Source organism: Henckelia pumila, chromosome 3 (assembly GCF_033568475.1).
Source record: "Henckelia pumila isolate YLH828 chromosome 3, ASM3356847v2, whole genome shotgun sequence".
In the NCBI taxonomy this organism is placed as follows: Eukaryota; Viridiplantae; Streptophyta; class Magnoliopsida; order Lamiales; family Gesneriaceae; genus Henckelia; species Henckelia pumila.
The window spans coordinates 156,406,589-156,422,410 of NC_133122.1; the positions used below are offsets into that span (position 1 = coordinate 156,406,589).

A 15,822-nucleotide genomic window follows, 5' to 3' on the forward strand; every position below is an offset into this window, starting at 1 on the left:
CGGCTCAATCGACTAGGAACTGTTTAGAATATACAGTGACTATAAGATGTGTTTCATGATAGCCATCCCCATGTGCCACCACATCTTACATACACTATAGTATATTCAAGGTCTTCATCTAAACATCTTATAGTATGTCACAACATAATAATATGATAAAATATAAAGTAAATGCCATTATAAAAGTGTAAATTATATTAAACAAAAGATTGTTTATACATAGAGTCATAAAAGCCCTTAGCCACAAGTTGGCTCACCGGGCACCCACTCTTTCACGAATCTATTTCCGATTGCATAGATTCAAGCCATAAATTTGAATTCGCATCAGAAATTGCTTCTTTGAAGTTTCTTGGATCACATCCAATGTCGGGTTCACTTTGATCCCCTTCAAGAAGAAGACCATATCTAATAGGAGGCCTAGAAGTCCTCTCGGATCTCCTAGTAATAGGCGTGTCTTGTGATGATTCTTGAGGTGTAGGATCGCTATTTTGTATCTCGGGTTCTTCTCGAATTTCTTCGAGTTCCATCATCTTGCCTTTCTTATCCAATAAGAACTCCTTCTCCAAGAAGGTGGCATTCCTTGAAACAAACACTTTTGTTTCATTAGGATGATAGAAATAATATCCGATTGAATTCTTCGGATACCCCACAAAATAACATAAGGAGGATCGACTATCCAACTTATCTCCCACTGTCTGCTTCACGTAAGCAGGACATCCCCAAATCCTCAAGTACGAATACTTAGGAGCTTTGCCATTCCATAACTCGTATGGTGTTTTATTTACTGCTTTAGTGTGGACGTTGTTTAACAACAATAGCGCCGTTTCAAGCGCGTAGCCCCAAAACGAAGGTGGGAGCTCAGTGAAGCTCATCATGGATCGAACCATGTCCAACAAAGTTCGATTGCGACGCTCTGAAACACCATTAAGCTGAGGTGTCATAGGAGGAGTCCACTGTGAGAGAATCTCATTCTCTTTTAGATAGTCCAAAAACTCGGTACTTAAGTATTCTCCACCTCGATCCGATCGAAGTGCCTTAATACTTTTACCTAGTTTGTTTTCTACTTCAGCCTTGAATTCTTTGAACCTTTCAAATGCTTCAGACTTATATTTCATTAAATATAAATACTCATACCAAGAATGATCATCAGTAAAGGTAATGAAGTAGGTTTTGCCACATTTAGTACCAATCCTAAATGGACCGCAAACATCTGTATGGATCAAATCCAACAGATTTTGACTACGCTCAGGTTTCCCTTTGAAAGGAGATTTAGTCATTTTTCCCTTTAGGCAGGACTCACAAGTAGGTAGAGAGTTAATATCAGACATATCAAACATGCCCTCTCCCACTAGCTTGTTCATCCTCCTTGAGGAAATATGACCTAGCCTAGCATGCCAAAGGTTTGCCGGGTTTTGACTATCGTCCTTCCTTTTAATTGTTGTTATCTGTTTATCAACATAATTAATTGGAACGCCTTTTAATTTTAAGCTATATAGATCGTTTTCAAGTTGTCCATTTCCAATCAAACATTCATTCTTGTAAATATTGCAAATCCCATTTACAAATTTGCAAGAAAAACCATCTCTATCAAGCATAGAAATAGATATAATGTTTTTGACCAAATCCGGAACATATAAAACATTTCTCAAAAATAACTTAAAATTGTTCTGCAAAACTAAATAAATGTCTCCTATAGCTTTGGCTTCGACTCTAGAACCATTCCCGAGCTTTAGCTGGGTCTCACCCATCCTTAGCTTACGACTTCTTGTCATTACCTGCAAATCATTTCAAATATGAGATCCACATCCGGTATCCAATACCCAAGAAGAAGTATTAAGCAAAACATTTATTTCAATGTAAAACATACCCTTTGCAGTTCGCAACTGTTCGAGGTATTCCTTACAGTTACGTTTCCAATGACCGGGTTTCTTGCAGTAATGGCAAAAGTTTTTATCTTTTATCTCAATTGAAGCCTTGGCCTTTCCCTTCTTATTTGGTACAATCTTCTTGGGCGGGGCAGAACGTTTCTTACCCTTTCCACTTGGTCCTTTCTTAGAGTTAGAAGAGGAGCCAACCAAGAGTACCGGTTTATCCTTCTTTAGTGTGGCTTCATAAGTCACAAGCATATTTACCATCTCTTCAAGGGTGGCCTCTATCTTGTTCATATTGAAGTTCATCACAAAGCCGTCAAACGACGAAGGAAGTGAAAGAAGCAACAAGTCCACATTGAGTTCATGCTCTAATGTCAGTTCGAGTTTTACCAACTTTTCAATAAGCCCAATCATGTGTACCCCATGCTCACGGACCGAAGTCCCATCTCGCATGTGGCATGTCATGAGCTCTTTGACATTCGCAAATTTCTCGGCCCTTGACTGAGCTCCAAAAAGTTCCTTGAGTGCGCTGTGAATGTCAGCAGCATTCACCGCATCCTCAATTCACCTCTGGAGTTCATCAGACATTGATGCTAGCATATAACTCTTTGACTTGACATCATGGTCCCACCAATCGTCAAGTTTTTTCAACTCTTCCGGACTAGTGTTAGTCGGGGCTTCCTTCGGAGGACGCTTCTCTAACACGAAGAAAGCCTTCTCCGAATTTAGGATGATTTTTAACTTACGGAACCATTCCGTATAGTTAGCGCCAGTCAACTTGTTTTGATCGAGAATTGAGAGTAGTGGATTACGCGAATTCATAGTAATGAAATACTGAAAAGGAAACAGACAATAATCAGTGATTTGTTCAATTAATTTACTAAGACATAAAATATGGCGAATTTCATTTTATGAATTACACTCCCACTATTTTACGAACAAACAGAACAGGAGAACCCCAAGGCGATACACTAGGTCTGATGCATCCCTTGGCAATCAAATCCTCAAGCTGTTCTTTCAATTCTCTCAATTCGATTGGTGTCATACGATAAGGAGCTTTGGAAATAGGTTGAGTACCTGACACTAAGTCAATGCTGAATTCGATATCTCGAATAGGCGGCAATCGAGGAATATCCTCTGGAAAAACGTCAGCAAATTCTCTAATCACTGGTATATCGACCAATTCAGGGCTAGATTTCAGTACGTCAACTGCATAGACCAAGAACCCTTCTGCACCTCTCCGTAACAAACGAGTCATCGATAACACAGAAATCAAAGGAATTCTAGATCGAGAACCCTTACCGAAGAATTTCCACTCGTCAGTCATTTCAGGTCTGAATCTGACAACCTTTTGAAAATAATCTACGGTTTCCCTGTACTTGGTTAAAACATCTATACCAACAATACAGTCAAAATCTAACAGCCCAAGTACAATACAATCGAATTCTAACAAATTCTCCTCAAAATGAAGTTCACAGTTCCTGACTAATCTGATAGAAACAATTCCTCCACCCAAAGGTGAAGTAACAGCTACTACAGTAGGCAAAAGCTCAGTAGGCAAAGCATGCATCAACACAAATTTTTCAGAGATAAAGGAATGAGAAGCACCTGTATCTATCAATACACGAGCAGAATAACCAAAAATTGAACAGTTACCTGCTATAACATCGTCCGGTGCTGCGTGATCCTGATCCTCTGTCAAAGCAAAGACTCGTTCCTGCTGTTTCGGAGGCTGGTTCGCATTCGGGTTACCTCCCTGTCTGTTCTGCTGCTGATGCTGGAAGGAGTGAACCGCAGAAGTCTGCCTCTCAGGCTGAGCTGCAGGTCTAGAAGAACTCCCAGTCTGAGCTCGATCTTTACCTCGCTGAGGGCACACCTTAGAAAAGTATCCTGGTTGCTGACAGATATTTCAGTTCCCAAAGACTCCTACACACTGATCCGGGGAGTGTCTACCCCCGCACTTGTTGCAGAACAAGGATGAAGATCCAGAACTCTGTCCTGAACCAAATTGTTTGGAACCACTGGAACTAGAAGAACTGTTCCCCTGCTTCTTGAACTGTTTCCCTTTGGCTCTTAAGTCATCCTTTATGTTACCCCCACTGCTTCCTCCTTCATACCTCTGTGGTTGGTTCTGACACTGAGACGGTTGATTCTGAGACTGTCTCTGCTGCTGAGGTACCATCTGATTTCCTCTCTGTCTCCACAAACCTGCTTCAGCTCCCTTTGCATGATTCATGGCATCCGCAAAGTTATCGTGCCTAGCAGTGTTTACCAACGTGAAGATTTTGGGGTTCAAGCCGTTGATGAACTGATCGGCTTTTTCTTCTTCATTGTCGGCAATGTGCGGTGCAAATCTCAGCAAACTGTCAAACTTGGCTACTTACTCCTCGGTGTTCAAGTTTCCTTGCCTCAGATTGGCAAACTTGGCTCCCTTATCCTTTCGGTACGAAATAGGGAAGAACCGCTTATAAAATTTAGATTTGAAAAGAGTCCAATTAATAACTGTACCTCGATTCTCAATGGCTCTCTTCGTCGTGATCCACCAGTTCTTAGCAACACCACAAAGCTGATGAATGACTAACCTAGTTCGGCGATCATCTGAATAGTCAAGGGAATCGAACAACTGAAAAATGTCGTCCAACCATCTCTCACAGTCAACAGTATTCTCTGTGCCTTTCAAGATAGGCGGATTAAACGACTAAAACCTCTTCAGCAAGGTTTCCATAGGCGTCGCTGTGGCATCCTTCTGAACAGTTTCTGTACTAGCGTGCTCATTCGGAGGAGTAACTGACGGTGGGTTTCTGTTAATTATTCAATGAGGACCCATCTGATAATCAAAGATTAGGACACGAGATATCTCAATCGCTACAATTTGGTGCCCTTTCAACCTCGCAGAATTCGGATACCAGTCGATAACAAAAATAGTTATATCTCAAGTAGTCCATGCTTTATAAATTAAATCACATAATCATGTAATTCAATTAATTCTCAAATAATAAAGCATGTTCGCATGAGAATTAAATAATCAAATAAATAACTCAAACACATGCAAGGAGCCAATACATGCGGACTCGAACTACCCCGCTCACTTCTAGTTCAACCAAGAACTTATCTCTTTGATACCACTTAATGTGAGACCTCGGTTTTAAACATCTAATCTCGGATTAAACAATAGTTAAGCATACAAGATCCAATACTATAAGCAAAGAAGAAATTTTTTTTTTAAATAGTGCCTCGCTCGATCGGTAAGATTCAACCGATCGAGCGAGCAAGAAATGGCAAACTCCCTGCCCAGAAGGAACCAGCGCCGCTCGATCGGTAAGATTCAACCGATCGAGCGGGCACCCTTTTTGCCAAACAGAAACTTGGAAATATGTCCACCACTCGATCGGTCCAATTCTACCGATCGAGCGGTGACAGTACAGAACAAGAAAACACAGTAGAAATCATGTCAACGCTCAATTCCAATACATTCAAAACATAACGAGGTTCATAGTACATGCAACGACAACATTCAAACCATAAAGCTCGTATATTCGATACAACATAAACAACAAAGTTCGAGATCTAAACATGTTCCAACATAAACTAGATAGACATGCTGAAACGACTTCTAAATCGAGTCCCACTTCTATCTCTCACTCTTGATGCTAACCAGGTATTCGCTGACTTGATCCTGCCCAAGTACACATACAAAACAAAGCAACAGCCGGATAACTCCGGTGAGAATGATATTCCCAGTAAAAGCAACATAACATGCAATAACAGGTAAAATAACAACAACATGCTTTCAAGACAACAACATATTCAATGTCAATATGAATGAAATGCATGTCTTTAAAACAGGGATATCAAAACTGATAATCAAGGAATTGCTGCTCTGATTTTGGGATCCCGAGGATGAGATCGCGTAACGACTCACCGACTCTCCCAATCGAGGTGGTGCCACGTATCCAAATCCACTAGACTTTGGTGCGACTATAAGGAGTATGCTGACACTAGGTGAACTTTTACAACCCAGGTCACTCGCAGTATAGCCCCCAAAACGTCTAAACAAAAAGGGTTGTTATGCCCACTGAAATCAAAGGTTTGGCTCAAGATGAATGCATAAGAAAACATAAAGCATTTAAGCCATATAATAAAACTCAAACAACAAAATACATGCTCCATATTCTAGAACAAGTATTGATGCAAGTATGTGATTTAAGGAAAAACTCAAGAACCAACTGTCTCGAGTGTGCTATCCCGCTAAACGATGACTGCTTGTACCTTTCGATACGAATAGCTTTAACTCTCGATAAGCTACAATAAAAGGTTATATTAGAAACTATACAACCTAACAACAACAACGGCTCAAGGTAATCTCTTTATCGTTCTTCGTCCAACTTTCGACAATCGACTGCTGCTAACTCTGGGTTCGACAACTTCAAACGAATTATATAACGGAGCTCTCGCTGCTGTGATTGCTAATCTGTTTTCAGAAATAAATTCTAACGGACGGATCGACCGAAAACCAAAATCTGAAAGCTTGAAACTCAAATGGGGCACTTCAATGGGGGGAAACAGCTAAGGAGAGGAAAAAGAGGAAGGAGATGAAGACTTGTCAACTCAACCAAGTGTAGATAATATATTAAACTCCAACTTTGCATTTTAGTCCCAGAAAAATCCAAAATTTGCAAAATAGACCCTGATCAAAATCAAGTCGGCTCTTGAACTCTGTAATATCCGATTATCTCAAATAAACTCAATTAAGATAGATTTGGGGCGTTATGTTCAGATCAATTGAATTGATACCCGGTGCAGCGAAAGTTTAAAAATTTTATTTTTCTTTGATATGAAACAATTTCATATCATGGGTATCAAAACGTTTAACGATTAAATCACACAAGTAAAATAAATAATAATTAATTAAATATTTTACCTTCAATCTCGAAGCGAGATTATGGACACCAACAGAATTTAATCTGCTCTTCTTGTATATCCCGGGAACCGATGGCGTCACGATCAATCACCGGAATAAGGTCCACGAACAGAAAACAGAAACCCTCTGATTGACTGCACTAGAAATCAATCAGAAGTTTTGCGTAGAGAATAAACAGATATGATCTGTTAATTCAGAATTGTAATTTTTCACAAAAATCACAAGTCTGAATTTTCTCCGGGAGGGACAAGGATTTCGAAAAACCCTTAGAATATTTAGAGTGTAATTTCGAAAATTATAAGACACAAAGTGTTTGATTTTCGAACCCAACACCTCTATTTATAGATAATTTCTAGTTATAATTGTATCAGGACTCTAACTTCTTAAAGCTCACAATCCATAACTTAAGCCCAACAAGCCAAGCCCGTTGTTATAGAAATTAATATAAAATTCATCGTGAATCCGATTGATAAACTGATTTCACCAATGTGCACAGAAACCATTTCTACATCTTTTAGAGTCAAGATAATTTTTCTGAATCCGAATTCAGTGATTTCCAAAAATGCCCATCACTATGTCATTTTAGAAAATTCCACTCCCTTTAGTTGAGAAATCCAATTTCTCTTTCATTAAATTTAACTCTTTAAATTTAACTATCTCTACGGGGTTTTAGTAATCCATTACTTGTGTAACCCTCAATGGTTCAGGAATACAGCTAGCCGTGGGCTCACAACTCCTTGTGACTCGGAACAACAATTTCCGACTTACCCAACGAATCATGGTAAGAGCGTCTAGCAAAATCGCCCCATGATTCCCTAGGTATTACTGATAGTGCCTGCAAGAACCAGTAGATTTTGGTTAGCGTACAGTACGGTCCCTTCAACCAAATATCCCGATCGAATCAACAACCATTGGTGCATCGAGAGTCGTTCGAGATTCGATAACTATGCACAACATCTTGGAGATCTATTAGTGACATAGCATGTGTTACTAGGATAACCATTAACCTAAAACACATCATGTACTCTGGCCAGATATTCGTCACACTAATATCTCCTCAGATCGCATAGGATATCCACACTCGCAAGTATGTGGTGAATCCTTGACAACAAAGCATCGACTCCTATATGCGTCGTAACTGTACCCAATCCCGACACCTGATGACCCCCATAGAGTCGGTAAACGAGTCAAAGCACAGTACTAGCATATAGAGTCTCAATGATGTTTCAAGTAATAAGGACTAATGGTGTACAACCAAAAACGCGGACTTTATCCACTCGATAAGTGATAACCACTTGGAAAGTCCGAATAGGGTAGTTCGATCATTCATCATATGAATATCCATTTGCATGCTTCGAACATCTCTATGTTCCCTACCAATGAAACGTGGTACTCTGCATCGCAAATGCTAGTCTCAAACTCGAGCGATCCTTATCCTTATTTTCGGACGGCTCAATCGACTAGGAACTGTTTTAGAATATACAGTGACTAGAAGATGTGTTTCATGATAGTCATCCCCATGTACTACCACATCTTACATACACTATAGTATATTCAAGGTCTTTATCAAAACAACAATAGTATATCACAATATAACAATATGAAGAAAGATAAAGTCATTGCCATTAATAAAATGTAAATTATATTATACAAATATTGTTTACACAAAGAGTCATAAAAGCCCTTAGCCACAAGTTGGCTATCCGGGCACCCACTCTTTCAATTACACCTTAGTGCCATGGAAGTTCAACTGTCGATAGGTAGAACAGTGATTTTCAGTTGGGAGAATGTTAATACGGTTCAACATTAATGGAGCTTGCAGATAATTCGACAAGAGTCTGAGTGTGTCGGAAGCTATTTTGACCAGACACTCGAGCAAGTGTCTCTAGTACATTCTCGAGGTTTTACCCTAGATTTCGAGGACGAAATCTTTTAAGGGGGGGTGAATGTAGTGACCCGTATCCGTAATTAGCGTTTAATAAATATATTAATCGTGTGGTCATGTTTTGATTTATTAATACATGATTAAAGAGATTTCAATTGGATTAACGGACTCTAGAAATGGATTCAAAATGATCGGAAATGACCCGGATGATGACCAGGAATGGAAGCAACGTTCATGGAACGGACGCAACGTTCTGGCCATCTGATGTCATCCGTGACGTCAGCAAGATGATGTCATTGTTACAACCGTGATGGGAAATTGGATTCAACGATGGGAGAACGGATGCAACGATGGAGGAACGGACGTTCCGTTCGGCGTCTATAAATATGGGATCCGAGGCTTCATTTTAACTCGCACCTATCCTGTATTCTTTCTCGTTTCTTAGCCTTATAACTCAGATCTAGGAAATTCTAGCCGTCCTATTGGGAATCCGGAAGTAGCGGAGCGATACCGGCATCGTAGCGGAGCTATGCCTAAGTTTTGAGGTAGTCATCATCAGTGGGCTGACGACAGACGCAGGTATAGCTATGGTCTCCTAAAATTATTTAGGAGTATGTAATAGCTTAGTTAAGGCTTTTAGAGCTTATTTTATGATGCATGGGTTTTTGCATTGTAGAGTTGATGATAGGCTTGAAACCTAGAGTGGGACTGCTAGGACTGCCTATAGTAAGGTACGTAAGTACTGACTGAGATGACCAACATGATATTTATTATATGTGTTGCATGAGTATGTGCTAATTGTTTTATATGCTTTACGGATTTAGGACATGCTTGTTTTTACGGTAGTCTGCATCTGATATGATGTGAGTCATTGACAGTTTTCATAGAGAGCTTGTAACTCATCATGGACTCGAGGCGGGTATTGCCAGTTTCCATATGAACCAAGTGTCCTGTTTTGGATTCGAGTCATGTTTTGGGGAGACTCAGCTCCTGGTTCTGCTATCACTAGGAGCGACCATGATGGTGGAGTAGACGCTATAGTCGGTAGGAGAATATGGGAGTGGCACCATGGATTAGCTATCCGACACATTCTTGCATATTCTTGGCACCCTGAGTACACTGTTTTACCTGAGTTTTAAATAAATTTATGTGCTGCATATTTTATATATCATTGCTTATGTATTGAGCTTAGAGCTCACGTCCAGTATTTTTTGTGTATCTGGAAACCCCATTCGACGAGGCAGGTATAGATTCAGGTTTGAGCACTAGGAGCTTGGAGTGGCCAGTGACCTTGGAGACAACAGGATTAACTGTAGGCTTTTTCCCTTAGACTATTTATTCGATTGGGTTGTGTAATCAAATTTGTTTAACCGGTTGTATTCTGCCGGTCTGCTTTTATTTAAGTCTTCCGTAACAAAAATTTTTAATGCATGCTTAATTATGTTCTTAACTCTGATTAAGTAGTGGATCCGGGTAGGGTCGCTACATAACACAATTCAGCAATTACAAGATTTAAATCGGGTTGAGCTTTGAACGCTTGGAATTGGCTATCATCAACCACGGGGGTTTGCAATAATGTATTAATTGTGTATGGGTCGAAAGGAGCCAACTTACCCCGGAAAAAAAGATTTGATATCTGTTCTTTCCGGAGCGCTGGCGTGGAATTCCCTCACCAAAGGCACGACAGCTGCTTGAGGTTGACGGCAAAATTCAGTCCAGCCGCGTTGAGGGATGCCGAGAGCGTTGGTGCATTTCACTACTAAATCGATTCCTCTCTCGGGGATCGTATTTCTATTGATTTTGGTCGCCTTGTATCGTGCTTTGGCTTCCTCAGAAATGAATTTTCCGTCTATAATGTTTGAGGAGGAAGCGGAGGCCCAGGATGAGGAGATCTTGGCTTTCTTTGGCGCCATCTTGAACGGTATTTGAAAGATGGCGGAGGAGTACCTGCGATTTGGAGGAGGAAGGGCGAGAGTGAGATTAAGGAGAAAGAGGCGTAGGGTTTAGATGAGAGAAGGAAAGAGATTTAATGAAAAAGGAAATGGGTTCGGGGTATTTTAAAACCTGATCTGCGCTATGCGCTTGGGCTGCAAGATTTGGCAGCCCGAGCGAACCCCCTTTTGAAACAAATAGTGCGGGATAGTGTGATTTGGCGCTCGGACTGCAATATTTGCCAGCCCGAGCGCATCCCTCGTTGAACAAAAGGAGGAATTTAGTGGACTTTCTCGCTCGGGCGGCAAGAATTGACCGCCCGAGCCTACATTTGTTTTTCAAAATAAAATAAAAATTGTTAAAAACTGAATGAACAGAAGAGCAAAACGTTTCAAGCAAAACGAATTAAATAAAAGAGAGTTGAGGGAGTAGTTCTCAATTTAGAGTCTAGAGCTCGACTGTTCTCCTCTCCAAACTAGTCTTGATCAATCAGTGTGGTGATGACTGGGATGAAATCAACATCACCTCCCACATAATGTTTTAGCCCCTAAGCATTGACTGGAAAAGACTCGTTTCTTGCATCTTTTATCTCAATGGCCCCCGATGGATACACCCTGGTGATTTTGTAGGGGCCAGACCACCTAGACTTCAATTTTCCTAGAAAGAGTCTCAATCAGGAGTTAAATAACAGGGCAGCGTCTCCTTCTTTAAATTCTCGATGGAGAATGCATCTGTCATGTATCCTCTTAGTCTGCTCCTTGTAAGATACCGTCATATCGTATGTGTGATCTCGAAAATCCTCTAATTGGTTCAGCTCTAGCAATCTCTTCTCACCTGCAGCAGCGAATTCAAAATTTAATGCCTTAATGGCCCAATATGCTCTATGCTCTAATTCAACTGGTAAATGACATGCTTTACCAAACAACAATCTATATGGTGAGATGCCTATAGGAGTTTTAAATGCTGTCCTATAGGCCCATAACGCATCGTCAAGTCCAAGTTCCCAATCTTTTCTGTTTGTACTCACACTTTTTTCCAAAATTTGTTTAATTTCTTGATTGGACACTTCTACTTGGCCACTTGTTTGGGGATGATAGGGTGTAGAAACTTTGTGCTTGACACCATATTTCTTCAAAAAATTTCAAAGAGTTTGTTGCAAAATTTGGTGCCACCATCACTAATAATTGCACGGGGTGTACCAAACCGGTTAAAAATGTTTTTCTTCAAAAATTTTATGACCACCTGTGCATCATTAGTTGCACAAGCTTCAGCCTCTACCCATTTATAAAAATAATCGACGGCGACCAAAATGTATTTTTTGTAAAAGAATTTGGAAATGGTCCCATAAATTCGATTCCCCAAACATCAAATATCTCACATTCAATGATATTATTTAAAGGAATTTCATGAGGGTTTGAGATATTACTTGTACGCTAACATCTATCACAAGCAAGGACATAAGCACGAGCATCCTTAAAAAGATTTGGCCAATAAAAATCACATTCAAGTACCTTTGTTGCTGTCTTGATTGGCCAATTGTGGCCTCCTACCTCACGGTCATGACAATGACTGAGGATAATTCTCATTTCATCTTCCGCCACACATCTCTGTATCATAGAGTCAGCACAAATTTTAAACAGAAAAGGCTCTTCCCAAAAATAATGTTTGACATCTGACATAAACTTTTTCTTTTGATGAAAAGATAAGTTATGTGGAAGTGAGCCTGTGACCAAGTAATTTGCAAAATTAGCATACTAAGGTGAGTTTTCTATGGCAAACAACTGTTCACCAGAAAACCAATAATCTATTTCCTTAGTATCATTCTGTGAGCACTCAAGAATGCATTTTAGTCTAGACAAGTGATCTGCTACAACATTTTCCACTCCTTTCTTATCCTTTATTTCTAAATCAAATTCTTGTAAGAGAAGGATCCACCTAATTAACCGAGGTTTTGCATCTTTCTTAGCCAATAAGTGTCTTATTGCAGAGTGATCAGTGAAAACAGTGATTTTTAAGCACAAGGTATGAATGAAACTTGTCAAGTGCAAAGACTACAGCTAGCAACTCCTTTTCAGTGGTCGCATAATTCAACTGATCTTCATTCAAGGTTTTGATAGCATATTAAATAGTACGGAATACCTTGTCTATTCTTTGGCCAAGTACGGCTCCAACCGCCGAGTCGCTGGAATCGCACATAACCTCAAATGGAAGATCCCAATTAGGTGATGTCAGCACTGTTGCCAATACTAATTTCTCTCTCAGGGTCACAAATGCCTGCAAACAATGTGAGTCAAAGTCAAAAGGTGTATCCTTCATCAATAAATAAGACAGAGGTTTTGCAATTTTTGAGAAATCTTTGATAAACCACCGATAAAAACCGGCATGACCAAGAAAACTTCTGACTCCCTTGATCTTCGTCGGTGGAGGTAAGTTCTGAATGACTTGCACCTTGGCCCTGTCCACCTCAATTCCATGCTCAGATATTCGGTGCCCCAATACGATTCCATCTCTTACCATGAAGTGGCATTTCTCCAAATTTAGCACCAAATTGGTTCTTTCGCATCTCATCAAAATAGTGTTTAGATTATTCAGACATGCATCAAAAGATTGACCAAAAATTGAAAAGTCATCCATAAATATTTCTAGAAAATTTTCAACCATGTCATGAAATATAGCCATCATGCATCTCTAAAAATTCGCATGAGCATTACACAGACCAAAAGGCATACGTCTGTAAGCAAACGTACCATATGGGCAACTAAATGTTGTTTTATCTTGATCTTCAGGTGCAATCTCAATTTGATTATACTCTGAATACCCATCTAGAAAACAATAGAATTCATACCCAGCAAGTCTTTCTAGCATTTGGTCAATGAAGGGTAGGGGAAAATGATCCTTACGGGTTGCGTCATTCAATTTCCTATAATCTATACACACACGCCAACCTATAACTGTCCTAGTAGGTATTAGATCATTTTTCTCGTTCTTAATGACAATTATTCCCCCTTTTTTCGGTACACATTGAACAGGACTCACCCATGCACTATAAAAAAATTGGGTAAATAATACCTTCGTCCAAAAGTTTTATCGTTTCAGCCTTCACTACCCCTTGCATTTTGGGATTCAATCTCCTCTGTGGCTGGACCAACGGGTTGATGTTCTCTTCCATTAAGATTTTATGCATGCAAATGGATGGATTGATTCCTTTGATATCTGCTACCTTATAGGCGAACACACTCTTATGGATTTTGAGAACATCCAGTATTTTGGTCTCCATTTCATCTGTCAAAGAAGAAGAAATTATTACAGTTAAATTTTCATTCTCACCAAGAAATACATATTTTAGATGAGTTGGCAGTGGTTTCAATTCAACAGTCGGTGGTTCTTCAAGACTTGGTTTCTGGAGTACTAAATCCTTCCGGTCATCGAGATCTTCGAGTTTAAGCTTGCCACCTTTTCGCCACGACTGATTATCGTTCAAGTATGCAGTCATCTCTTCTCTTCCTACATTGATTTTGACATCATGAAAACGAGATACAAGCGCCGCTACTAACGGTTCCTGGAATGTATCTAGCACATAATTATACAAAAGTGAGTCCACTACATCTATTTGAAAACATTATTCATTATATTGTGAACATTTAAGCGCATTAAACACATCAAAAGAAATTTTCCTCTCCCACTCTCAAAAGTAGTTCTCCCTTTTGGACATCTATGAGTGTTTTTCCTATTGCCGGGAAAGGTCTTCCCAGAATAAGAGGCATGTCCAAATCTTCTTCCATGTCAAGTACCACAAAATCCACCGGGAAGATGAATTTGTCTACTTTTACCAGTACATCTTCTATTATCCCTCTTGGATACTTTAGAGATCTGTTAGCCAATTGCAACGACATCCGGGCGGGTTTCGGCTCTCCCAAAATTAGCTTCCTGAAAACAGAATAGGGCATTAGATTTATGCTAGCACCTAAATCACACAAAGCTTTCTGAAAAGGCACATCATTAATCATGCAAGGGATAGAGAAACTCCCTGGGTTTTTTTGCTTTGGTGGGATCTTGTTCTGAACCAGTGCAGAGCAATTTTCTGTTAAACTGATCATGCCATGCTCCTCCAATTTCCTCTTGTTGGAGAGAATCTCCTTCAAGAACTTAGCATAGCTGGGCATTTTCATTAGTGCGTTGGCAAAAGGAATGTTGATATTTAATTTCTTGAATACCTCTAGAAATTTTGCAAACTGGGAGTCTAGTTTGGCTTTCTTGAGAGCTGTAGGAAAAGGTGGTTGAATAACAACATTATTTTGTGATGTGGGCATGGTTGTCTAGAAGTAGAAGACTTACCTGCAGTTTTCACCGATATAGTAACTTCTGGCTCTTTCGCTTCTTGCTCTCAGGTTCTACTTGCTTCCTACTTCTCAATTCAACTGCCTTGACCTGCTCTTTTGGATTCTTCTCCGTGTCGCTTGGCAAAATACCCAGATCTCTACTGGACATCGCTTTAGCCAACTGCCATATCTGATTCTCCAAATTTTTTATCAATGCATCCTGATTTTGCATTCTGGTTTCAGTGGATGATATGAACTTTAGCCTTATCTGTTAATGAAAAAGGGAATAAACGCAAACGAATAGCATCATCAGAAACTCCTTGCATCTTGAAAAAGTATCACAAATTTCTAGAAAATTTGTAATGTGAGCATATGGGTCATCGATCGTTGTCCCACCAAATTGGACTGTGTTTTGCACCATCTGAATGATAGCAGGCTTTATTTCGAAATGATTCGCTGCTATGGTTGGCATGATGATGCCAGGTCTGGCATCCTCGATGGATGGCAAGACGCTATCCATCATGGATCTGTAGACAGGTGGTGCATTATTCTCATCATCTCCCTCTAAACGTCGTCGTTCTTCGTCTGCCATTGCTTCTTGTTGCTGCCTTCTTCTCCTGCGAAAATTTATTTCGATTTCTTGATCAAAAGGTAAGAGTTCCGAATCAGGTGAATGTTGCATGCACTGCCGGAGTATCCTGCAGTTCACATATGATAATATTGATAAAAATTGAAGTAGAGAGAATTAAACAAACCACATTAAAGTAATCAATAGTCCCCTGCAACGGCGCCAAAAACTTGATCAAGCAAATACTAACACTTAAAATCAATATAAATATATCTTAATTATGCTCAAAATTATCGCAAGTGCACGAATCAAGTTATATTAAAGTG

General features: G+C 39.8%; 1 protein-coding gene across 1 annotated transcript; it reads right to left on the reverse strand.

Annotated features, from left to right (window-relative positions):
* Nucleotides 1-14,268: 14,268 nt before the first annotated feature.
* Nucleotides 14,269-14,919, reverse strand: LOC140889799 (uncharacterized). The gene has a single exon (XM_073297529.1). The coding sequence runs from the start codon at nt 14,917-14,919 to the stop codon at nt 14,269-14,271; it is 651 nt and encodes a 216-aa protein (XP_073153630.1).
* Between the last annotated feature and the right edge of the window lie 903 nt (nt 14,920-15,822).

Excerpts from the sequence above, each read along its gene's own strand:
- LOC140889799 (XM_073297529.1), bottom strand. The coding sequence starts at position 14,919 with ATGCCCACATCACAAAATAATGTTGTTATTCAACCACCTTTTCCTACA.